The 26,144-nt window shown below is 37.4% G+C and overlaps 1 protein-coding gene across 1 annotated transcript in view; it reads right to left on the minus strand.

The window, feature by feature from the left end:
• The window catches only part of LOC143039041 (neurobeachin-like), a 668,097-nt gene that overhangs the window by 88,955 nt on the left and 552,998 nt on the right, over positions 1-26,144 (minus strand). Inside the window, exons 13-18 of the mRNA XM_076208892.1 lie at positions 24,682-24,839; positions 23,830-23,931; positions 19,108-19,321; positions 18,248-18,470; positions 14,937-15,079; positions 14,553-14,743 (exon numbers count right to left, since the gene is read on the minus strand). Coding sequence (XP_076065007.1) covers positions 14,553-14,743; positions 14,937-15,079; positions 18,248-18,470; positions 19,108-19,321; positions 23,830-23,931; positions 24,682-24,839 — 1,031 coding nt within the window. The remainder of the gene's footprint in view (positions 1-14,552; positions 14,744-14,936; positions 15,080-18,247; positions 18,471-19,107; positions 19,322-23,829; positions 23,932-24,681; positions 24,840-26,144) is intronic.

Below are 26,144 nucleotides of genomic sequence, written 5' to 3' on the forward strand. Positions count from 1 at the left end.
ACACTATTTTTGCATGGAGCCAAGAATGGGAACTGAAGTTCAATACCAAAAAATGCAAAGTACTGGAAATGGCCAATAGCTGCAAAAGATCATCCTTGATTATATTTATTTTGTAGTTATAGGTGAGTGACCCCCATATTCTGTGATCTGGTCTGATCATATTTTCTGTGGTTATTAATATTCAGTGTGAAAGAGAACAAGTAATACAGCTTTAACTTTATATTTTATAATGTGAGTATTGTGATGCATCATTGTATGTCAGGCAGTTGATACTGCCCACAAGAATTTGACTCATATTGAACAGGTTACATTATTCCTTGTGTAGAGAATCTATTACAAAGGCAAGAGGAGAAAGATTTGAGAATGGTGATAAAAGACAACCTGTCATCTGACAGAAATATCGGCAGCATTGTGGGAGATGTACAGACTACTACACAAGACCATTGTGGCTTTTCACTATATGGATGAAGAGATGATGAAACTCATTGAAACCATGATCCATGCAAAACAAATATGTGTCAGTAGTATGGTCCCTACAAAGTGAATGACATAAGCAACATCAAGACAATACAAAGGACAGCAATCAAACTGGTTCCCAGCCTGGCAGATAAATAAAATGTGGAAAGACTAAAAGCAATGGGTCTACCAACTTTGAAAGATTGAAGAGAAAAAGGAGATACGATTACAGTACCCTGGTCACTAAAGGGGATAGACTGAATTGACAGAGGAGATCTCTTGATTAAGGATGGGAGGCCTGAGGTCATGGGAACAAATTAAGAAGACCACATGTCTAAAGGATGTAAAGAAATACAGTTTTCCTTATGGATGCATAAGTACTTGGAACAGCTTAGAAGGTGATACAGTCCAAGCTTGAACAATATATGAATTCAAATTTAAATATAGGATTTAGATTAAGTTGGAACTGTACATGAATCTGGGGCTAGGTATGACAAAACTGGAGAGTAGGAGACAGGACCCAATAGGCACTGCACCTTTCCTGTGTACAGTACTACCTCTCATTAATGGATATTAATTAGCTGTGTTTGCGGTGTTTTCGCTGTGTTTTCGGTGTTTTTAGTGCTGTTGTTTAGTGCTGTGCAATCACTATGCCACCCAAAAACCACTCCAAATCAACGGATTATTTACATCAACGGACACCATTACCCCCCTTTTAGTCCGTTAATGAGAGGTAGTACTGTAGGTAAATACAATGGGCTGAGAATTTCAGCATCACTGCACTGTGAGCTGGCACTCTAATTCTAGTGGGCAAGGAGATGGATGTATGTGTGTGTATATAAGGTCACAGCATTATCCATAGACTTGACGATATGTGAACTCCAAGCTCTCATCCAAAGGGTACCAGGGTAAAACTATTCAATTGATGGATGTACAAGATCAGTTATGAGAGATGAAAAGTCTGACTGAAGAGGAGTGACTGGTGGATTACCACAAGAATCAGTGCTAGTGCGTGAAATGTTCCTATTGTATATTGATGGTATGATGAAAAGAATAAATCAATCAGTTGCCCCTAGTCTCTCCTGAAGAAGACCTACACCCATCAGGAAACTGGCAACAACCTCCATTGTGAGGGAAAAAAAGGCTGTTGGGATTTGTGTAATATATATATATATATATATATATATATATATATATATATATATATATATATATATATATATATATATATATATATATATTGGAAGAGTAAACACTTGATTCAATTAGAGGAGTTTATTGTGCCCATCATTTCAATTCCTTTTTAGGAATAGTTTTCAGGGGCGTGATGGATACATGCAATGAACTTGTTTTTATGTGGTCTGGGACGTAACTGGGAGAGGACCTTGGAGTTAATCATGCTCCATTAATCATGACAAATGTGTACAATATAATAAGGAGAAACACAAACACAATAAAAGTGGAACAAAAATGATAACATACAATAAAAGTGAAACAAAAATATAAGAAACAAAAGTCTTAAACAGAGAAATAACTGAGCAACCACGCCAAGGTGGCAGAGCATGTGTACCATACAAAGGGATAAAATGGGCACATGTACAAATAAGTATCTACCTTGTGAACATATAAAGAGTAAATCTACATAAAAGAGCTACGTTAACTGGGCAAACATCGGTATTACATATTTTCTCTTTATATTTGTGTTTTTGATTATCAAATTGTACACATTTGTCATGATTAATGGAGTGTGATCATCTCCAAGGTACTCTCGCAGTTACATCCTGGACCACATAAAAATGAGTTCACTGTTACCATCCCACCCCTGAAGACATTTCCTGGACAGGAATCGAAACTTCACTTATATGGTGATCCCCCTCCTCATCCATTCATATAGAAAATAATAACAGGGAGAAATCCCTTTGGGTTGTGTCAAAACATCACTCGTATACAACTATCATCCACTCATGCATATTTTATGCCTGCTGTGGTAAATTGAGATATATTGTATTATTGCTTTATTCTTATTTTACAATAGACTTTGTGTTGTTGTATAAGAATTGTATACTTGTGCTGTAGGTTCCTTACATACCATGCGATTCTCATATGTTTAATACTCTGTAATATGTTTTGATGCTCTATAGCATCTGTTGGTATTGTTTATATGTTTGGATCCTATGTAGACATCTTTTGTTTTTCTTCAAGTACTCATACTATGACATCAATCTTGGCTTGTTTACATTTGTCTGCTGAGCTCTAAATAAAGAGCAAACTTGGTTCCTGTTTTTCACTCAGCTACCTCAGCCATGTTGCAACATCTGCTCCCTTCCTTGAACAACAGACACTACCCTCTTGCTCAGAGCCCCTTATAACCCATTCATCCATCGCATCCTTGGTTGTCCTCTCAAGTTCACTTCATCCACCTCTGTTTTCCACATTTTTTTTTTTCTTTTTGCTAACTTTTCTTCACTCATTCTTTTCATGTTTCCAAACCATCTTAATAATCTTTCATCAGACCTATCTGCCAGCTCCCTTTTCACCACCACTCTCCTCCTCATCTCCTTATTTCTCACTATCCAACCATGTAACTTCTACCATACTTCTCAGACACTTTATTTCGAAAACATTCAACCTCCTCTTTTCTACCTCTCTTAAATTTCAAGTCTCCACCCTTATAGTGTTACAGGCACAACCACCCATTCAACAACAAAACTGGCACCAACTCATTCCAAAATGATATATGAACAACCATGAAACTAGATTTAATATTTACAACAGAACCTGAAATTGTGGATAAAATTCAATACAAGACACCAATTGGAAAGAGAGACCATATACTCATCAAGACTGAACTAAAGGAAGAAATATACATGGAGAGAAATGAAAAGCATAGGAAAGGAAGATTGATGTATAACAAAACAGACTTTGGAAAACTAAAGAAATTCTTCCAGAATGCAAACTGGGAAAATTTTTACATGGAAGAGACAAAAGTGGAAGAGAAATGGGATATCTTGATGGATAATTACAATGAAGGGGTGAATAGGCACGTACCAAGACAGAAGCTAGAGTGTACATTAAATGCTGGTTCAACAAAAGATGCAGTGGGGCAAATGATAGAAGGGACAAAGCTTGGAAATGATGGAGAAAAGATTAAAAACCTGGAAAATGGCAAGTATATAAACTATAGAAATGAGTATGTTAAAGTGAGAAGAGAGGAAAAAAGGAACCATGAAAAGGATATTATAGATAAATGCAAAGAGCAACCCAAGCTATTCTATTGATACGTGAATGGTAAACTTAAAAACAAACAGAAAATGGTGAAACTATGCTAAGGGAATATTGAATACACAGAAAATTAGATATGACTGAAGTCATGAATAATCACTTCAAATCTGTTTTCACAAGAAAGCAGAGTATTGGGATGAAGGAAATGAAAGGTGATCTCCCCTCATGAGCAAGATAATATTAACACAAAAAGAAATAATGGAACATCTATCAAACCTTGATGTCAGGAAATCACATGGCCCGGATGGAATTGCAAATTGGATTCTAAAAGAATGCAAAGAACTAACAGACAAAATACATAACATAATAAGTTGCTCACTTAAAGAAGGAAAAATACCAAAGGACTGGAAAAATGCTAACATTGTACCAATATATAAAGGAGGAAACAAGGAAGAACCAACTAACTACAGGCCAGACAAAACCGGCAACCCTGGCAGCAATTTTTCGGGGGTAACTTGAGATATAAAATCAGCCTTTAGGATGTAAATTTGGAGATTCTGGTGTATGAAACCAAGTATGAGGAGGTGAAGTTGTACTTCATTAGTTAGCCAGGTGCTATTTAGCACGTATTCAGACGTATAAAACTGGCAATTTCGCACTGCCAATTTTCGTAATAAATGCGTAATACATAATGTGGCTGGGCAATAATTGTGTGATGGATGGTTACTAAAAAATTGACCAAAACAATAAGAAACACCACAATCACCTATCCTCCATGAAATTATATATATATATATATATATATATATATATATATATATATATATATAAAATGCCAAAGAATCAATTAACCACATAACAAAGTGATAAATATCTGCCAAAAAAAATCCACAAAAACTATTTATAAACACGTTTTCCATAAGTGTCAGACTATTATGAACGATTGTACATTGACTTGAAACATCATAAATGTTAAACTCCTTTACTCTCTGAAATTCTAACGAAGCTTCCCTAAAAAAATACGACCTTGTCTAACCTGCATGAGGAGCGAAAGAAAGTCTATGGATGTTCTACCAAACTTTCACACCTACCACTACTTCAATCAATCCCTTCCTAACTTCTTCCTCATTCAACAACTCTCTAAAATACTCTAACCATCTTCCCCTTACTGCCTTCACTTCCATTAACATTCTTTACAAAACATCTTTTTATTTTAAAAAATTTGTCATACTCCTACCACATTTGATATCTGCTCTCCTCTTTGCTTCCTTTATCTTATATTCTCCTCTCTTTTTCTTGTATCCCTCATATGCTTCCCAAGTCCTACTTTACAACCAATCCTTCTCTAATACTACCATCTTCACCTCATCATTCTACCACTCACAATCCTTCCTTATATTCCCTCCCATCCTCTTCATTCCAAATACCATTTTTGCACACTTTGTCACTTCCTCCTTAAAACATACCCATTCTTCTTCTATTACTACCTTTACCCTATTCTATCTCTTACAACCTTCCACAATTCTCTCAGTTTCTCCTGATACTCTTCCTTCTCCTTCTCATTCAAATTATTTACTCTAAGCACCTTTCTACCTTCTGACCTTTTCCTTTTGTTTTTCCAATTATCCACTCTCAATTTCCCTTTAACTAAAAAATTATCTGACACTCTCCAACTCTCTCCCTTAAGAACATGGACATCCAGAACTCTTCCATTCCTTTCTTTGGATAATACTACATAATCCATTAATGACTTATTATCCAACTTTCCATCCACCACCCTTACCCATGTATGCTTATGCTCAACTTTCTTCTACACTGCTATTATCAACTCCCTTTTTACACATATCTCCATCAACTCTCCACTCCACCTGGTACTCCAAAATACCCTACTATTCCATCTATTGGTTAATTCCCTACACCATTAAGACCTCAACTATATGACCGAGTTGTGTTCCCAGCTGACTGGTCGCAATGCGAAAAATTGTATATCAAGGTGGGTTTTACATGTAAATAGGGGGGTTGTGTTCATGGACCCTGTCAACCCCCCCTAAATTTTTGTCTCCTGGGGCTTTCACATACACCCAACATTTGTTTTACCTACTTTATAGCACTCAGTCATATAGTGAGGTATTCCTGTATGTATATATGTGTATTTACCTAGTTGTATTTACCTAGTTGTATTTTGCGGGAAGGGGAGCTATGCTCGTGTTGTCCCGCCTTTGTATCTTGCAGTGTCTAGTTTGTTTTTAAACTCATGAATGGTTTTTGCGCATACTATTTCATTGTCCAGTTTGTTCCAAGTGTCCAAAACTCTATGAGGAAAACTGTTTTTCTTCAGTGTGTATGTGTGTATATGTATGTATATATATATATATATATATATATATATATATATATATATATATATATATATATATATATATATGTATATCTATTTCTAGGGCACAGGTTCTCACGGAGACAATTTTGGTTAAAATCAACAGTGCTAATAGATTTAACTATTTTAAGTTGTATTTTCTTGAGGTTAAAGAAGGACTTCCTATCAACTTCATTTGACTTATGGACAAAATCATCCATGAACAGAAAAGGAAAAGTGCTGGAGAATTCCGATAAATACTATTAAAAGTGTAACAGCATGTAAAAAACTGTTGACAACACCAAAAACTCGGAGTTTTTTCCCCTCACTAAGAGGCTTCTTCAGGGTGAGAGGACTTCATTAGCTGTAGAGGCAATGTACTATTCTTGAAGGACTAGTGTTAAGTAGAAAAGATGGCTAGGCAGAGGCCTAATATACGGAGCTTATGGCTCAGCCGACTCGGTCCGGGTGGAATGCTGGGCATTCCACTCAGACCGAAGTGAAAGATACGGATCCCTATGGCATATCTCTTATCCATGTACTAAACTAGCCAAATATATATCAATCAAGTACAATACATGCCATACATGGGTCACCTCACATGCACTACACTCATAAAAACTCTCCAGCACAAAACAAACCCAAACCAAACTACAAATAAACATCAATATTATTTCAACAAAATACACACACAGCTGCTTTAACTCATACATAAAACAACATAAACATAGCACTAATACAGGAAACTAACACCAGAATCCGCAACCCACATTCACTGAATTTACAACAGAAGAGACAATACCTCAACACAAAAAAGAATTTATAACTCTAATACACAGCAAAATAACCCTTAAAAATCACTAAGACACTATAACTAAAATAAACTTAATGCAATGATAATTAATCCATTTACATCACAAATACCTACACACCACCCACTGCATCAGTCTCCTTCCCCCCAGTTACAACCCACAGCTCCAACCTCTCTCCTCATTAACTAATCATATACTAACAGATGACATGAAGCCACAGCACCCAATCTGGCTAATCACACAAAGAGCTGACCTAAGAGGGAACAAAATAGTAGAGAAACTCCCCAACCTAAACATATCAAATTCCATTAGCCTCCCCACCAGATACTCCACTCAACATAACCAACATGCAACTTCTCATGACAACATGGTCACCATCCCTCTAAACATAAAACAACATATGCAGCTTCCCTTCAGACCACTTTTCAATATAGATAATAATGGTATGAGGAAAAAATACAAAGGAAACAGAGAAGAACTCTGATAACTTTGCCACATACCTGCTCCCCAGAGCCAAAGAGACACCAGTGACCTTTCAGATGGCCAACAAGGAACATATTCAAAAACTGTACATGGTAAAATAGAATCCAAACTAAAAACCAGAAGTAGATCCCCATCATGGAAGATATATATATATATATATATATATGTATATGTATATACATATATATATATATATATATATATACATATATATATATATATATACATATATATATATATATATATACACATATATGTATAAATACATATATATATATATATATATATACACACACACACACAAACACAAAGAGCAACAACAAAGATGGCCCCAACACTTTCAAAATTGACATAGGAACAAAGATTGTCTAAACTGGAACTACCAACCCTGGAACAAAGAAGAGACAGAGGTGATCTATTGGCCATTTACAAAATCATGAAAGGCATACAAGTCCTTGACAGAGAAGACTTATTAAAATGAGATAAAAGAAAAACAAGGGGACATGAAAAAGAACTCAAAAAGTAGTTATAGAAGAGATCTGGAGGAAAAAAAAAAAAAGTTTTCCACACAGAGTGGTGGATGTTTGGAACAAATTGGATGAAACATTAGTGTTTGCAAACACCATACATGAATTTGAGGACAAACTAGATATTGCAAGATACAAAGATGGGTCACTTTGAAAATAGCTCCCCTTCCCATATAATACAACTAGGTAAATACACACTATGCAATACATCCACACAAAAACACATCAACACCCAGATCACAAAACAAGCTCTTCAAGATGAACCACCAAACTCAATACTCCACTTACCCCTCACCTAACATCAGCTCCACAGAAATGTCCCTTTCAAGAGGAGCAAGAACCACACTAGAACACACTGACACTATCCAAGACAGTATCAGCACATAATAGGCCTGTCAACAAAATCAAACTACCCTGGATGCAATCATATACAAAACACTGAACACTTTATCCAACAATATCCCACACTATCCCTAAATAATGCCACAAGTTACAAGATGATGATATAACAATCCACTTTCCTCTTCCCTTAATATACTCACATCCTGAACTCTTTCAATTCTCCTTTTGGGCACAACTACAGAGGATGTTCTAACTCTCTTGAGTACTGTCTAATCCACCACCCTTGCCCATGAATAATTATGCCATTCAGTATTAAAACAGTTTCAATGCAGACTATGGCCATAGAATTACAATGCCATAGGTGCAACCACCACAGAGGATATTGAACACTTCATTCTACAATATCCCACACAAATAATCCCTAGACATCATCTCTTCCTTGAGTGACTTGTTGGGCTTGCCTGAAGGCATAGCCAGTTACTTGGGAGACATGGGTCTCCTACAAGAGGGACTTGGGGTGAAAGATTAAAGACTGTCTTTATTGTGTTCACTATAATCAATATTCTTTCAATAAATCTTCCTTAAATCTTCTTTATTGCCACCATATACCTCCATACTACCCTATCAGCTGCAGTTTCTAATTTCTTTAGTAATTTTTTATGTGGCACCTTATCAAAATCTTTTTTCAGGTCTAGAAATGCAAGCAGCCCATCCATCTCTTTCCTGTATTACATCTATTAGCCTTCATTAGAAACACATTAAGTTTGTGATACATGATCGTCCTTGTCTAAATCCAAATTGCCTTGGATTTAGTACTTTGTTTTTTCCAGATGCCTTACCCATCTAGTTTTGATTCTTTCACACATTTTAGCTATCATACTTGTAAGAGAGACTGGTCTATAGTTATTAGGGTCTTCCTTGTTTCCCCCCTTATATATTTGCTCTTTTCCAATCTTCTGGAACTTTTCCTTCTTTCAATGAACTGTTCATTAGACATGTATTTTGTCTGTTAGCTCATTCCTGAATTCTCTCAAAATCCAGCTTGCCATTTCATCTGGTCAATGTGATTTTCTGACATTGAGTTTACTCAAGTGATTCATTATTTCATTCCTTGTCACTTCTATCTCTTTCATAGGGGGGGAGTTTCTCCTCCCACTCGATATCTCTGGGTTGTATGTTCTCCCTCTTAAACACAGATTTAAAATGTTTGTTCATAATTTCTGCCATTTCTATTTCCTCTGTGTATTCAATTTCTCCTTGTCATAGTTTCTCTAATTCTTGTTGATTTTTCAGTTTGTTTTTTACAAATCTGTAAAATAGTTTTGGTTGATCTTTACATTTTTCTATGACATCTTTTTCATACTTTCTCTTTTCTGCTCTGCACACTTGTACATATTCATTTCTATAACTAGTATATATTTTCCATTTTTCAGGTCTTTTGTCTTTTTTCCATTTTATTCAAGCTTTATCTCTTTTGTTTTTTAACTCCCTACATCTTTTGTTGTAACAGCACTTTACATATTCTTTTTCTTGATTTTGTCTTGGAACATACTTTCCCACTCCTTTATAAATTTTTGTCTAAATATTCCATTTCTCTTCTACTGTTGTGTTCTTGTGTATTCTTTCCCAGTTTGCTTTTTGAAAGAATTCTCTTGATAAAAAAAAAAAAAAATTCCATACATCATTCTTCCCTTTCTATATTGTTCATTCTTTTCTATGTATTTTTCCTCATCTAGTTCCAGTTCAACCAATATGTGGTCACTTTTACTTATTGGTGTCTTATATTCAATCTTGTCCACTATTTTGGGTTTCGATGGTTCTTCCTCATTTCTATACCAAGTATTCTCTTGAATCCATTGCGTCACTGTATGTTCTATAATCATATCAAGTAATATATTTCCCCATAGGTCGTCTCCACCTTTTACTGTCATCTCTTCCCAGCAGATTTCTTTACAATTAAAGTCACCCATTATAACTATTCTTTCTCCATCTTCCATTATCTTAGTGTTATCCTTGTGTCTTCTAACACACTTTTGTGTTCTCTCTCTTCCCACAAGGCCATTTTAGGAGGCACATAATTTACTACAAACTTCCTGCTCTTCCCATCCCTGTCCTCCACTTCCATCATAATCATTTCTACTCTATTCTTTCCATATGTGACATTCCTCACATTTATATCCTTCTTAGTCAGGAACATAATTCCACCCCCTTGTTTTACCTCTCTGTTTCTAATCCAAAATTATATGCACCATGTCCTACACTGTTGGGTGGTAGTGGACCTTTCAATTTTGTCTCTACAATTCCCATTATGTCCGGTTCTTTTTCCTTCAGATAATCATTCAGTTCATTCAAGCCTGTTATTAAGCCATCTATATTTGTGTAAGACACTTTTAATTTTCTGTTACTTCCATTGCATTTTCCGTTTAACCTCTGTTTTCCTCTGCTATGAACCATTTCTTCACTTTCATATTCACTACTCTCCAATAGAATTTCTCTTTTTCTGTCTCTGTTCTTTTCTCATTTTTTTTTCTTTAGCTTCTAGTCTTTTTGTCTTGTCATCCTCTCTTTCCTCTTTATTCATCTCTCATTTTATCCATATTTTTATATTGCTCACTGTCTACTAGTTTTCCTGTTTTTGCTAAGATATTCTCTGTTGTTGTTTGTGATCTGAATTAAACCTTAATTGGTCTGGTCTTATCTGCATTGTATTTCCTGAGCCTATACATTTCTTCTATTTGTTTCCCAATTTCTGGTTCATCTTCTTGAACTAATATATTATTTACTTTTTCCTTTTCCTCCTTTATTCTTGTAGTCCTATTTAGATTATACTTCTCTTCCATCCCTAATATAACTATACATTTCTTTTTACCTGCTAAGTCTCTTACTATATTCTCCTTCTCCCTCATCACTTTAATATTTGCTATGGACTTTATTCTCTTTATTACTCCTCTTTAATTTCTCATTCTCTTCCTTTACTTCTCTTAACTGTCTTTTTAATTCTACTATTTCTTTAGTTAGGTTTTCTCCTTTAATTCTTCCAACTGATCAACTCTGAGTAATTAACTTTATTTGGTTTAACTTAGCTTCCCAATTTTCATTCATTTCTTTTAGTTTCTCCTCTAAATTTACTAGTCGGGGGAGGTTGTCATTTCCTCCTTCATTAAATCCATGGAAATAGTCATCTTCACCTTCCATTGCACTGCTCTTATCTATATTTCTAATCTTTACATTTTTGCTAATTCCTTCGTCTTCATTATCATCAGATCGCCATTTACTGACATGGCGTCTGGCTTCCTGGACCTAGTCTTCCCCTTCCTCATTTCTTCCATTTTCTTCAGTAATCCCTCCCCTTCTCCTTTTTCATCACCTTCCCACTACACCATGAGCTTTCCCCTTCCCTATAAATACAACACAGATACTTCCTTGTTGTTGTGATCCTCGAAATTCTTGGATAACTCCTGAGTCCAAACTTCGCTGCCACTTTGACCGACGTGTGTGTATGTGTTTACCTACCTCTCATTAACGGACTAAAAGAGGGGTAATGGTGTCTGTTAATGTGAATAATCCGTTGATTTGAAGTGGTTTTTGGGTGGCATAGTGATTGCACAGCACTAAACAACAGCACCAAAAACACCGAAAACACAGCAAAAACACCGCAAACACAGCTAATTAATGTCCGTTAATGAGAAGTAGTACAGTACAAGGAAAGGAGCAATACTCGTTGGGTCCCGTCACCTACATACATATACCAAGGGCTTTTTCCCCCTTACAAGGGAGGTAGCCAAAAAGCAAAGGCATAAAAATCATTCCCACCCATTCCATCCCTAATGCACTCCCCTCCCCTCCACCCTCTCTCTTATCTTGGCACCTGGATGACGGGTCATCCCTGTATCTTGTCCACTGCCCTGGGTCAGAAGCAGTGTCGCAAGACACAGCACATCCACAGCAAGGCCACTTCATTAAATTAGCAACCCCCTCCTCTGTTCCCCCCTCATACAGAAAAGGAGAAGACGGGGAGAAATTCCTTCCGGCTGTGTCAAATTTTTCTCACACATACTACCTCACCCCCCATCCCCCTACCCATTCCACCTCATGCATCACAACATCATCCATACACAACCATTTTCCATTCACCCGCCTTCTGTCCTCTCACGTCCTTCCCCAAAGGCCCTTACACCCCATCCATCCATCTCATCCTAGGTCAACCCCCCTCATGTTCACTCCCTCCACATCTGCCTTCCATACCTCTTTTACTAGTCTTTCTTCACTCATTCTTTCCATGTGTCCAAACCATCCCAATACTCTCTCACCCACCCTATCTCCCAACTGCCTGACCACCCCCGTTCTCCTCCTCACCTCATTTCTCACTCTATACAGTCTAGTAACCCCTATCATACTTCTCAGACACCTCATCTCAAACACATTCAAACTCCTTCTCTCTTCCTCTCTTATGTTCCATATTTCTGCCCCATACAGTGCTGTTGGCACAATCACTCCTTCATGCAATCTCCTCTTAGCATCCATTCCCAAATGTCTATTCCTCATTACACTTTTTAATCCACCAAGGTATTTACTCACTTCTCTCAATCTACATTCTACCTCCACCTCCACTCCTCCCTTCCCTGCCATATTCACACCCAAGTATTGTACCCTTCACCTACTCTCCAATTAATTATACCTAGCCTTGAATTCATGTACAGTACAGTTCGAACTTATTCTATATCCTTGATTACAAAGTATCATAATTAGATTTGAATTCATGTATTGCTCCAGCTTGGGTTATATCACCTTCTACGCTATTCCAAGTATTTATGCATCTATATAGAAAACTGTATTTCTTCACATCTTTTAGACATGCAGTATTTCTTAATTTGTTCTCATGACCTCTTAAAGCCCTCCCATCGTTAATCAAGAGATCTCTTTTGTCAATGCAATCTATCCCCTCTAGTGACCTGAATATTATAATCATAACACCTCTTTGTCTTCAATCGTTAAAAGCTGGCAGACCCAATGCAGTCTTTCCTCCTATGGTTTACCTACCAGGCTGGGGACCAGCTTGGTTGCTGCCCTTTGTATTCTCTTGATTTTGCTTATATCTCTGTGTGGGGATCATATCACTGATACATATTCCAATCTTGGATGGATCAGGGTTTTGTTGATTTTTTCATCTTCTCTTCATCCATATAGTGAAAAGCCACTTTATTTTTCTGTAATATGTCCCTCCCACAATCCTGCTGATAAATCTGTCAGGTGACAGGCTGTATTTTCTCAACATTCCCAAATCTTTCCCCACTTTTACTTTTGTGATAGATTCACTACACAAGGAATAGTTTAAGGATGACTTTTCACTGTTGTTGCCCACTTCCATTACTTTGCATTTTTTTATATCTTAATTAATTTTTCATTCTTTCCGTGCAAATATAGTGTCTAATTTTTTATTTTGCAATAACTTATAGTCCTCCTTGTTTTTCATTCTGCTCACTGCAAACATGTTGACATAGATTGTTGTACATTGACATAGACAAGAAAGATTATTGGTGCAAGTCCTCTCCTCACATTTTGTCAGCTAATCCCGGGATAACTATGGTTGCCCATCTTTGTATACTATTTTTTTCTTAAGCCTTTCTTTTGGTGAGGTGACCCAATCACTGCCGCATAATCAAGTCTGGGGTGAATCGGATTTGTTTTTTTCCATACATGTCCCCACATCCATGTAATAAAATGCCACTCTTTTGAGTAAATGTGTGCATGTGTGAGTGTGTGTATTTACCTAGTTGTATGTGTGTGTTTGTGTGTGTATGTTTGTGTGTGTATATGTGTGCACATGTGCACACACTTGCACAAGGACAATTACATATGTTACTTAATTCATGAGCCTGTGAATGAAATTATGGATGAAACTATAATCTGACACTAAACATTGAGGCATTAATATGAACATGCATACTGATACCAACATATGCCATTTTAGTAGAAAGATGCTCAAATCAAAACACAACAGCTTAGCAGTGAATGCTTAAGATTTCTGTCATCAATAAATAAAAAAAAGCATGTGAAAGCATATTTTCTTGTACAAGTATAAATCATCTATGTCATAGAATGCTAACTTATATGGCATTTGTGAAACTTCAACAAAGTGATGCTCTGAGCATAAGCACATGCAATTAAATGAATATTCTTGCAATTTATATACAGAATTATAAACCTATAAAGAGAATCTGTCAGCAAACTTTTTGCTAACACATTATCGTTGGCTAAAATGAACTTAAAGGCTTATCCATTATTTCAAAAAGTTATATTCCTCCCTATTATATAATGAAAGAAGTAAAAGAAAAATAACTGTAATGAACATACTTGTGTGTAGAACGTGAGAGAAAGAAGCCAAGAAGCTTGAGAGCTTGTAGTCTAATTAGTTGACTTTCTGATGCCATTAATTTGAAGACTGTACGAACTCCATGCTTGGCATCAAAGGCAGGCACCATGGAGGCTGGATGCTCAGACATGAGAGACATAAGCATCTGCAGAACATCATGCAGATTCTCATCCTGTAAAGCAACAAGCAACTTGGTGTAGATTTCTGTTAATGACATGCGCTTACATAGTTCATGGCTTTAGTGATATATATATATATATAGAATAAGAAAAAATAAATAAAAAGAAAATAACCATAATGATACAATCAAGAAATTGGATGAATTTCGAGTTCAAATTTGTATTATGGCTGATCAAATTGGTTACCTCATGCATGGTGGAGAGGTAGTTAAGAATGGCTTGAAGTTCATCTTCCTTGACCCCATTCCCTATCATGATGAGCTGTTTGAGGAAGAGCAACATGTATGCTCTTAGGCTCACAATGTCCTTCTCACTTGGACGAGGTCCATCTATGGAAAACAAGATACAAATTCATTTAATGAAAGGACACTCCCTTGACAAATTCTATAATGCACCTGTCCAATTTGGGCAAGGACCATCAACTGGTACCTGCCAAGTGGTGGTACTGCAAGACAATGTTGGGAAGAATAAATTCCTTGCTGCCCATCTTCCAAACAAGTAAACATCCTCACATTTATCTGGAGGTGCAGACCCAAATGGCTGCCACTAGGTCTAAATCAGGCCCAAGATCATGTGAGGGGTGCGTGTTGTTTAGGCTTCTGACTCAAAATTGTGTTCCTGTAATTTTCATATGATGTTCTAGTGGAAGGATTTTGGTTTCTGTATGTAGGTGTCCTATAGGGGTGGTTTTGGTGTTTCCTGTAATTACTCTTAGTGCTCCATTCTGCCGTATTTGTAAGTTGTTTGTTTCTGATTTGTTGTCTGTTGGGAACCATGCTGTGGATATGTATTCTAAGGTGTTCTTATTAATTATTTATACATGATTATTAGTTTCTTTCTGATGTCCAAAGTTAGTGCTAAAGATGGTTTTCAAACAGATTGTTTTTGTTGATTTTTGTTGTTAGATCCTTGACATGTGGATTGAATGTCACATATACAAAAGAGCATATATACAAGAGAGACAATACACAGTAGAGCATTAATAAAACATGCAGTTAAAGACAAGAATGTAAAAGGCATATGGATTACCTATCTATATACCAAGGGCTTTTTCCCACTTACAGGGTAAGTACCCAAGTCAAAAGGCAAATACCCATTCCCACCAATTCACTTCCATTCACCACCTTTTCTTCAATCTCATCTTAGCTTCTCATGGATAATGGGTCATCCCTGTGTCCTTCCCACTGCCTTGGGTCAGAAGTAAGGCAGCAAGACACAGTATATCTACAGCAAGGTCATTACATTTAACTGGCAACCCTCCCCTCTCCATCCCCTCATACAAAAAAAAAAAAAAAGGGATGTGGAGAAATCCCTTCGGACTTTGTCAAAATATCACTCACACATAACCACTCTCTACCCCACCTTTCCTTGCATCACAGTATCATCTATACACAGCCATTCTCCACTCGCCCCTATCTCCTGCCTTCTCCCTCCCTTCCTACAGACATTCCCCTCTTTCCAACTCCCCCTTAACACCATCCATCTCATTCTTGGTAGTTTCCTCAAGCTCACTCCCTCCACTTCTACCTTCTTCACCTCTTTCACTAATTTTTCTTTAATCATTCTTTCCATGTACCCAAACCATCCCAATACTCTTTCATTGGCCCTATCTACCATTTCTTTTTCCATCCCAGCTCTCCTCCTCACCTTGTTTTTCACTCTATCCAACCCTCCATATTTCTCAGACATTTCATCTCAAACACAATTAAACTTTTCCTCCCCACCTCTCTTAAATTCCATATTTCTGCCCTTCATATAGTCTCCTCATTGCATCCATTCTTAAATGCTTATTTCTCATGAAACTTTTTAATCCCCCAAGACTTGCTTCTCTTTGTCTACAATTTATTTCCACCACCACCCCCTACATGTGGCAGGGTTAAAATTGGTTATGAGTTACCATTATATAAAAACATACTAAATATGTAATGCAGGTATTTTGTTTGCTTTTTAACTTCCCCTTAAACATATCAATGTGATTCAGGTGCATACATTTGATATTGATGATATGGTTTGAGGTAAAGGTGTGACAGTATCAAGGATGTGTCATATTGCCATGGCTGTTCAATGTGTACAGCTACACAGAAAACTATCGTTAGTAGGGGTGTCGAAACATTCGCTAATGAACATAACCTTATGATACCGAAGGGTTGGTATTTCTGGGGTTCGAATTGTTCGAATTCCTTCTGAATGAATATGAATCGAATAATAGTTCCGGAGTTCATATGGATTCACTATGACATGATAATCTTATTTCCGATGGAGACTTCAACTTGTCTCAAATAGTTTCGTTGTTTTGTGTCAAAATGATTAGCGTGATTTACTAACGATAGTTTTCTGTGCAGCTGTACATAGATGGGGTGGTGAGTGAGGTAAAGGTAATGGGTAAGGGATTGGAGATGGTGAAAGAAAATTGAGAAAAGTGGGAGGTGAGCCAGTTGTTGTTTCCTGACAACATTGTGCTTGTGGCAGGGTTAAAGGAGGGATTAAAGGAGGTAGTGGCAGAGTTTGGGAAGGTATGCAATAGGAATAAGTTGAAGGTAAATGTGGGTAAAAGCAAGATGATGAGATGTACAGTGGGAGAGGATGGAAGTGAGTTGGAAGTAAGTCTTAAAGGAATGATGCTAGAGGAAATGGACAGCTTTATATATTTGGGGTTACATGTGGCAGGAGAGGGAGGAGTGGAGGTAAAGTGTAGATTGAGAGAAGCAAGTAAATGCCTTGGGGGAATAAAAAGTGTTATGAAAAATAGGCATCAGGGAATGGATGCAAAGAGGTGATTGCATGAAGGGATGACTGTGCTGACAGCATTGTTTGGGGCAGAGATTTGGAATTTAAGAGAAACAGAGAGGAAAGTTTAAATGTGTTTGAGATTAAATGTCTGAGAAGTATGGTAGGGGTTACTAGGTTGGATCAAGTGAGAAATGAGGTATGAAGGAGAGCTGGAGTGGAAAAGGAGATGGCAGATACAGATGATAATAGATTATTGGGATGGTTTGGACATATGGAAAGAATGAGTGGAATGAAGATTAGTAAAAGAGGTGTGGAAGGCAGAGGTGGAGGGAGTGAACTTGAGGGGATGACCAAGGATGAGATGGATGGATGGAGTGAAGGGGGCATTGAGCAAGAGGGGAATGCCTGTTGAACAAGAAAGGGAGAAGGGAGATGGAGAGGGGGGATTGGCGATTAAGTGAAGCAGCCTTGATGTGGATGTACTGTGTCTTGCTACATTGCTTCTGACCCAGGGCAGTGGGCAGGATACAGGGATGACCCATCATCCATGAGGAGCTAAGATGAGAGGGGGTAAAGTTGGTGGATGATAGTGGAATGGGTGGGAGTAGGTATGTACCTTTGATTTGGCTACTTACCTTATTAGGTGGAAATAGCTTTTGGTATATAGATAGAACAAAGCATGTCTAATGAATACAAGAAAAACATCATTGAGCTAAATAGGACTAAGACAAATTCATGATGAAAGTAAAACATAATAAAAAACTTACCCAATCCTTTAGGATTTATACCACTTTTGTCTCTTGGATTAACAACCCAGTAATAATACTTGAGTGTGTGCATAGTTTGAAGCACTGTGGAGACTCTCCGCACTGACCCATAAATCTGTGTGTCTGAGAGGAACTCTGTTGCCAGATAAGTGTATAACCGCATCTGCACCACCACAGGTGTGTATATCCACAATGAAGGATTGAACAATATGTGGTCTAACAGCTGTAGAAAAAGAAATAAAAGAAAAAAAAGAGCTTCAAGATATTTGAATGATATACATAACTATACAGCCCTTTTCCCCTGATAAAGCTAGGTATGTAACCATAAGTATTGAATATAAATACTGGAATTTATGGAAGCAAAGTACAAGAGTAGTCAATTATACCATTTGCAATAATGAAACATTTAAAATTAAATCAATCGTATTCATAGTATCGTTCAATCTAGACCCAAGTTTCTTTGCATTCTTTCACATCTCTACTGAAGATACATTTTTTTTTTCTGTCGTAACATAACCCCACAACATTCTATCCCAAACTACTATAGGCAGCCCAACAAAATGACCAAAAGTAAAAGTAACCTTGAAAGTCTTCATTATTTCTGTCAATACAATATCTCATACCCAATGATAAACCTTGCATTACAATATCTCATACTCATATTGCAAACTCTTTATATTACATCATTATATACTATTTTACTTTAGTATTCAGTTCACTCACTTTAAGAGTATATTAAAATGGATTGACGTAAATTTTTTACTGCTTCCTTTTTAACTTATATCTCACCTTTTGTATATACATTCAAGAGACATTTGCAATTCCTTAGCAAATAAACTGAGATGAGAAATATCATTTACCTGCTTAAGTAAGAGATCTGAATTAGAATTTGGACAAGTAACCAGAAACTTGGTGAGCTTAAGAAAAGCTGAAAGAACTTCCATGGTTATGTGATGACGTGAAGCCCTGTGGAGTAAGTGTGAGATGACCAGGAAACCGCGGTTTTGCACCATGTGTTGTTGGACGGTGTTACAGCTTTCCACCATCTCACAGATGAAACCAATGAGTGTGGAGCTGTTGACAAAAGAATGTATATATATAAAAGGGAAAATAAACAGCACTATACACATTTTGTTCCCTAGTATTTACAGTATATTCAATATATATTTTCTGTGTACAACAAAACTGGAAAGAAAAGGAGTTAGTTTATATGAGTATGGGTGCAAAAGCAAAATTATTAGTCTCTGATCCCTTAAGGATGCACATTATAAAGTATCCTGCACTCAGGACACAAATTATATACTGAGAGTGGTGTTTCGTTATTCAAACTGGATACTCGCAATGAGAGTACAAAATTATTCATTTATGGTATTACTAAATGTTGCTGGTAACCACTAAGGAAATTGGAAGAAAACAGTAATTCCCAAGTGCTTTCGTGTAATTCACATCTTCAGGGGAATACCTGAATTACATGAAAGTGCTTGGGAATTACTGCTTTCTTCCAATTTCCTTAGTGGTTACCAGCAAAATTTGTGGATCACGTGTTGTTTTTAGTGATCCTTCTGCACTAAATGTCGTGACTTAGCACTATAAAAATTTTTGCGATTGAAACCAATAACAGGTATCTGTTGGCAATGTTCCCTCTAATTTTTTGCTGTGTGCAGAAATTTACCTTGTGTGCAAACTTTGCCTTCTCTGAAAAGTATGTGCGCACCCATGCGAGTCACCATCTGATTTAAGCAAATATGCAATAGAAGTGCTAGAGTTAGAAGAAGAAAAGAACAAAGCAATTATTGGTTTCAGGGTTGCCAAGTTACCATATTTTTAGAGAATTTATAAGTTGATATTAGGGTGGAACTTCTTAACTGGATGGATTTTAACATCATTTGAAAACCCTGTGTGTGCACATTTTTTCTTTATGTGCACTAGTTGTAAAACATATTTCCCTAGTTTTACCTAGTTGTATTACATGGGAAGGGAGCTATGCTCATGGTGACCATTCCTTTCATGATTCTAAACATAATCAGTAGATCTCCTCTTTCTCTTCTCTGCTCCAGTGTTGGTAGTTCCAATTTCGATAATCTTTGTTCGTATGTTAATTTGGAAAGAGCTGGTGCCAACTTTGTTGTTGCTCTCTGTATTCTTTCTAGTTTCCTTATATTCTTTTTAGTACTGGGTGTCCATAGTGTCACTGCATATTCCAGTTTTGGTCTAATCAATGTAACTAACAGCTTAGAGGGAGCATTGTCTGTAAGTAATGACCCTGCAAGATGGACATTAGAGAAAATCATCATCTCTCTGTCACCCATCTTCAAAACCTATCAACACCCTCACCTCTACCTACAGCAGTGGTTCTTAACCTTTTTTAGTACCTATACCCCTTGATTATCTAAAAAGAATTCTTATACCCCCATCCAATATAAATACAATGCAAACATATAAAAAGTATTAATGATACAAACCTTGCTGTGAAATTATTAGATATATTAAATTACTGAACAAAGGTATTTTTTTATTTCAAGTTAGGTATGTCAATTGGTAGGATATAATGAATGCACATTATGCTTTCTTGTGGTAAAATACAGTACCATTGCACTGGCTATCATATCTCATATCCCCAGGATTAAGGTTTCATTTTTACAGGTACATACATATACCAAAGGCTTTTTCCCCCTACACGGGGGGGTAGCCAAAAAGAAAAAGACATAGAAACCACTCCCCCCCATTCCATTTCCTATATATTCCACTCCCCTCCACCCTCCCTTTTATCTTGGCACCTCCTGGATGATGGGTCATCCCTGCATCCTGTCCACTGCCCTGGGTCAGAAGCAATGTCACAAGACACAGCACATCCACAGCAAGGCCGCTTCATAAATTCAGCGACCCCCCCTCTCCATCCCCCCATGCAGGTACCCCAGGTTAAGAACCACTGATCTACAGGTACAGCTGACACTTGGTCTTCAGACTAGGCCCATGATCTCTATTACTTACAATTATATTTCCTCCACCTTTTCAGATAAGGAGCACTGCCAATCAACAACTGATTCCCTCCACCTACAACTATAAGCCAGTAAGATAGAAACATCCTGCACTACCAGACGTACTGACATAGCATATGCAAATGGTGAGGGCAGGTATGACAAATGATCCAAACTTTCTGAAATGTTGTATGCAGATTGTGACATCAGTGCTAACGATGTCTTTATAGGTTTGCCTACTTGGTGATATTTGCTGTCAGGTCTTTTATATCTGGACTTAGTGCCACATATACTTCTATATATATATATACCAAGGGTTTTTTTCCCCTTACAAGGGAGGTAGCCAAAGTCAAGGGCATAAATCTGCTCCCACCCATTTCATCCCCACATACTCCACTCCCATTCACCACCCCTCCTTCCCTCCCTCTTTTCTTGGCTCTTCCTGGATCATGCAACCCAAAACCAACTGAAATTCTATGTATAGCACTGGTATTGTTACTGGCCTAGTATGAGAACACTGTGTAAAGTTGACGGTGTCCTGCATCATGTTTGCCATCTGTTTGCACATAGTTTGGAGGAGAACCACTTTACTGAAAGCAACATGCTCATCAGCAATAATAAAAGTGTCATCATCACTGTGCTAGTTCAGTGTCAATGGGAGGACTGTACAGGTGAAGGTGAAACCAATATGTCACTCCAACTGAGACATCTGACAAGGATTAGGGAGCATCAAGGGAGATCTTGTTACTTGCATGGTGTGTGAGATTAGTTCACAATCAGGGAAAAGTACGTTGACATGGCATGTGCAGACAAGTGAGGACAGGTGTCGCAAGTAAGCCAAACATGCTTATATGCCATGTGTGGATGGTGAGGGCAGGTGGTACAAGTTATCCCAGTCTGATGACTGTGTATGCCTACAGTGAGGGCATGGGACACAAAACAATCAAGCCTGTGAGTTGGCAGTACAGCAGGGAGTAGCAGAGAGTGTGGACTAAACAGTAGTACGAATCAGTATTAAGTTTGTGAGCTAGTAACATCACTTGTAGTCCTCTTCTCTATAATTCACATACATCAGTGCACCATTTCTTGAGATTAATCAATGAATCTAATGATACAGGTTGGTCTTCCAGGAGACCCATGGCCCACAGATAACCAGCAATAGCCTCCAGCTTGGCCTATACATCACTCAAGGAATATATGTAATGCTGCTGTCAGGTGAAAGCTGGGCATTATAGGATAAGGTGTTCAGCATCTTTTGGATAGTGCTTGCATCTAGGGCAATTTGAATCTATGGCTGGACCCATTCTGTATTTACCTAGTTGTATTATATGGGAAGGAAGCTTTGTATCTCTCAGCATCAAGTTTTTTCTTAAAATCTTGAATAGTATTTGCACACACTCTTTCTTTATCTAAGTTATTCCATATATCCAGCACTCTGTGTGGGAAGCTATTCTTTTTCCGATCTCTTCTGTAGTTGTCCTTTTTGAGTTTCTTTTCATGACCTCTTGTTTTTCCATTGTCATTTTTTAGTAAATCTTTTCTGTCAAGGATTTCCATTCCTTTCATGATTCTAAATATAGTCAGCAGATCACCTCTTTCTTTTCTTTGGTACTTTAGTGCTGAATGATGGCCTGCACAGAGTAATGTCATCCTGATTCTTGCTTTACGGTGAGTGATTTCTTGGTAGGTCTATTTATACACGTTCCTATACATTAACTATTCCAAGACAACTCAATACTTCTTCCTTGAGTGAGCTGTTGTTCATTACCTGAGAGCAATGGGTCTCCTCCAAGAAAGATATGGGGCAACGGATTAACTGAGTGAACTTGGAGTTTTCCTAGAGATCTATGGAAGGGCCAAAGGGCTGTTGCTAGCCATGGTGGGGTTGCTAGTCAGTGAAATTCTAGGTAACAATTATTATAATTATCTTCTTACATAAATTTTACATGCTTATATTTCGCATGACACAATGATAATTTCATTTATAACTCAAATATCTGCCTTACCAAACTTTAAATCTAGTATCACTGGTGATATATATATCATGAAAAAAACAATAAACAAGTGAGTACATGTATAGAAAAAAATATATGTAAAATAAATATTTCAAAATAAATGCCTTCACATATATTTAAAATACTTTTTTCTAATCATTCTTTTTTTTATTGTCAGCTATAAAATGGCATTTATTCATTCATTAAAAATATGGCTTATATAAAAAAAAATCATCTTCAAAGGGTAAAGAAATGTGTGGTCTCAAGTGATACAGAGAGCCTGACCCAGAGATACAGAAATAAAAAGTTTCTAAATATATTTGGGGGAGAAAAGAATGATAAAGAATTGCATAAGATTTGCTACTACAGGTATACGTTGTTGTTGACCTTAAAAACCTCATAACAGTGTGAAACCTGGACAAAGCAGAGTTAACTAGTGACAAAGAACTCCATTAAAGTTTAACCCATAAAGTGCGGCAGCCAGAAAAGTTTCCCAATTCCATGCTGTAAACAAGTCAACTATTTACTGTTGGCTTGGAAGAAGTCATTTAGTATATAGCTTGGACAGTTCCTTCATTCCCCTCAACCCAAACATAAATAACATACTCACCATAGTTTGGTCTGGATGAAGCGTGGAAGGTGAGGAAATGGGATGGTGGCAGGCCGCCGTGTGAGCGATGAAGGAGTGGAGGAGGGAGGGAGGGGGAGTGGGCTGGTGGATAGGGAGGTGGAATGATCATTTCTGAAAATTATCAACTTATACACACTAACCCTAGTGTCAACTCCATTTTTCATTTTTCTAATGCATGCCACACTTTAGGGGTTAAAGACCGTTGTGCTTTTTTATACATTCCAGTCTTCCTACATACCACCCTGTACATATTTCTTATCTATATATTGGCCATCAAGTATCCTCAGAAAGTCTGCCAATATCTACCAGCCTATACACATTCCTCAAGTCTTCCCACATAAAATATCAGACTCAACGTATTCCATAGTCTTCCTACATACGTGTACACCAATGGCCCTTTCACCCTTACAAAAGGGGTGGACTGCTAATGTACACATATACATCAGGAATAAATAAAACTTATTCAGCTTCTGAATATTTGATCTGTAAAATCAATTTCACTAAATTAGTTTTCATCACTCCCTATTTTTTCATGCTGATGCGTGCATTTTGCCAAGATTGTTACAACAGCAATTGATGTAATTCTGTATCCCAAACAAATCTCTGCTAAGTTTAAAAAATAGACTTTTGAAATGCATCATCATCAAACACTTATCCTATTGGCTTGCTACTCCTAACCATTAACAAAATTCCTAATTAACTTGACCCAGCACTTAATATAACTTATCAAATATTCAACTCAAGAACTTGAGGCAACTTAAATTTCCAATGGGGGGTTCCTTTCATTGATCAAATATCTAAATTAATGTGCATATATGAACTTATACTCACCATAAGGAAGGGTCTTTGTTGGTGCTATAGTAGTCATTGATAGCTGGTGGTGTATCATGGGGAAGGTCGAGTTGTTGAAAGAGAGGAAATAAGACTTGGATACCACCCATACTATTCAGGGTGCTGTGAATGCTGTGTGTAACCACTGCTTTCACATCCTGAAGAAGAGGAATCAATCAATTAATATCTTGCCCCAGTTCCCTTGTGCAAGTTATCTGCATTTTAAAAAAGTATATAAATATCTTCGACTTGGGTAATGACTGCATGGAAACATGGAGTCGATACTTGAGGGAATGTTTTGGGGCACCCCTACAGACCATTGTCCCACATTATTCAATTATGTTAAAGTTTAAAATCTCTACTAATAAAAGATGGTACTTTTGTTCTTCCGTTATACCTCCTTTATGCTGTTCCCTTGAACCTGTCCTTTACCATTTCTATGACTACTTCCAGATTCCTGTGGTGGTGGGGGGAAAGAATTATGCTGTGTTCTCATGCATGTCATAACAGGCAACTCAATTAGATGGAGTGAAGGGACTAGGGATCCTCCACTCCATATTTTCCTTCTACAGAACTTCAAGACATAAGTAAGCCTGGGAGAACGACTTCAACCAGAGCCCTAGTATCTGGATCAATAAATGTACAAGAATGTGATACAGATGAGAGTAATAGGGAAGAGATTGGTAGTATGTTTGTGAGAAGAAAGCTGGATGTGTTAATATTGAGTGAAACTAAGTTGACAGGGAGGGGTGAGATTTGAGTTTGGGAGAGTGGTGAGAAGGATGTCAGGGAGAGGAGTGAGAAGATTAGGTAGTTGTATGTTTAATGTTTTTGAGGAAAATATAGGTGAATGTCAAATTGAGATGGGAGATATGAATTTTTTGTGAGTGCAGTCATACATACATATATATATATATCCCATGGGCTTTTTTCCCCCTTACAAGAGAGGTAGCCAAAGTCAAAAGGCATAATTCCACTACCGCCCATTACATCCCCACCCACTCCACTCCCATTCATCACCCTCCCTCCCTCTTTTCTTGGCTCCTCCTGGATGACAGGTCATGCTTACATCTTCCCAGTGCCCTGGGTCAGAAGCAATGCAGCAAGACACAGTGCAGTGCAGTCATGGTAGTAAGGAAAGTGAAGAGGAGAGTGGGCTTTTGTAAGTGATTTATGAATGTGTTGACAGCTCTTGGAGGAATGTAAATATTATGGCCTTGGGAGAATCTTAATACAAAAGTAGGAGATGAGCCGATAGGTGGAGTAGTAGGAAAGTATGAGTTGTCAGGTAAGAACTATTGAGGAGAGATGCATTTAGATAGTGAGTTCAAGCAAGTAAACACATCATTCAAGAAGAGAGACAAGCACAAATATATGTAGGAAAAGGTATTGCAGGGAGGGTAGTTCAGAGGGCATTAATGGTCTTTGTAGTGGAGGTGCACTGTCTTGCTGCATAACTTCTG

Source organism: Oratosquilla oratoria, chromosome 25 (assembly GCF_046742065.1).
Source record: "Oratosquilla oratoria isolate Oo_2021 chromosome 25, ASM4674206v1, whole genome shotgun sequence".
In the NCBI taxonomy this organism is placed as follows: Eukaryota; Metazoa; Arthropoda; class Malacostraca; order Stomatopoda; family Squillidae; genus Oratosquilla; species Oratosquilla oratoria.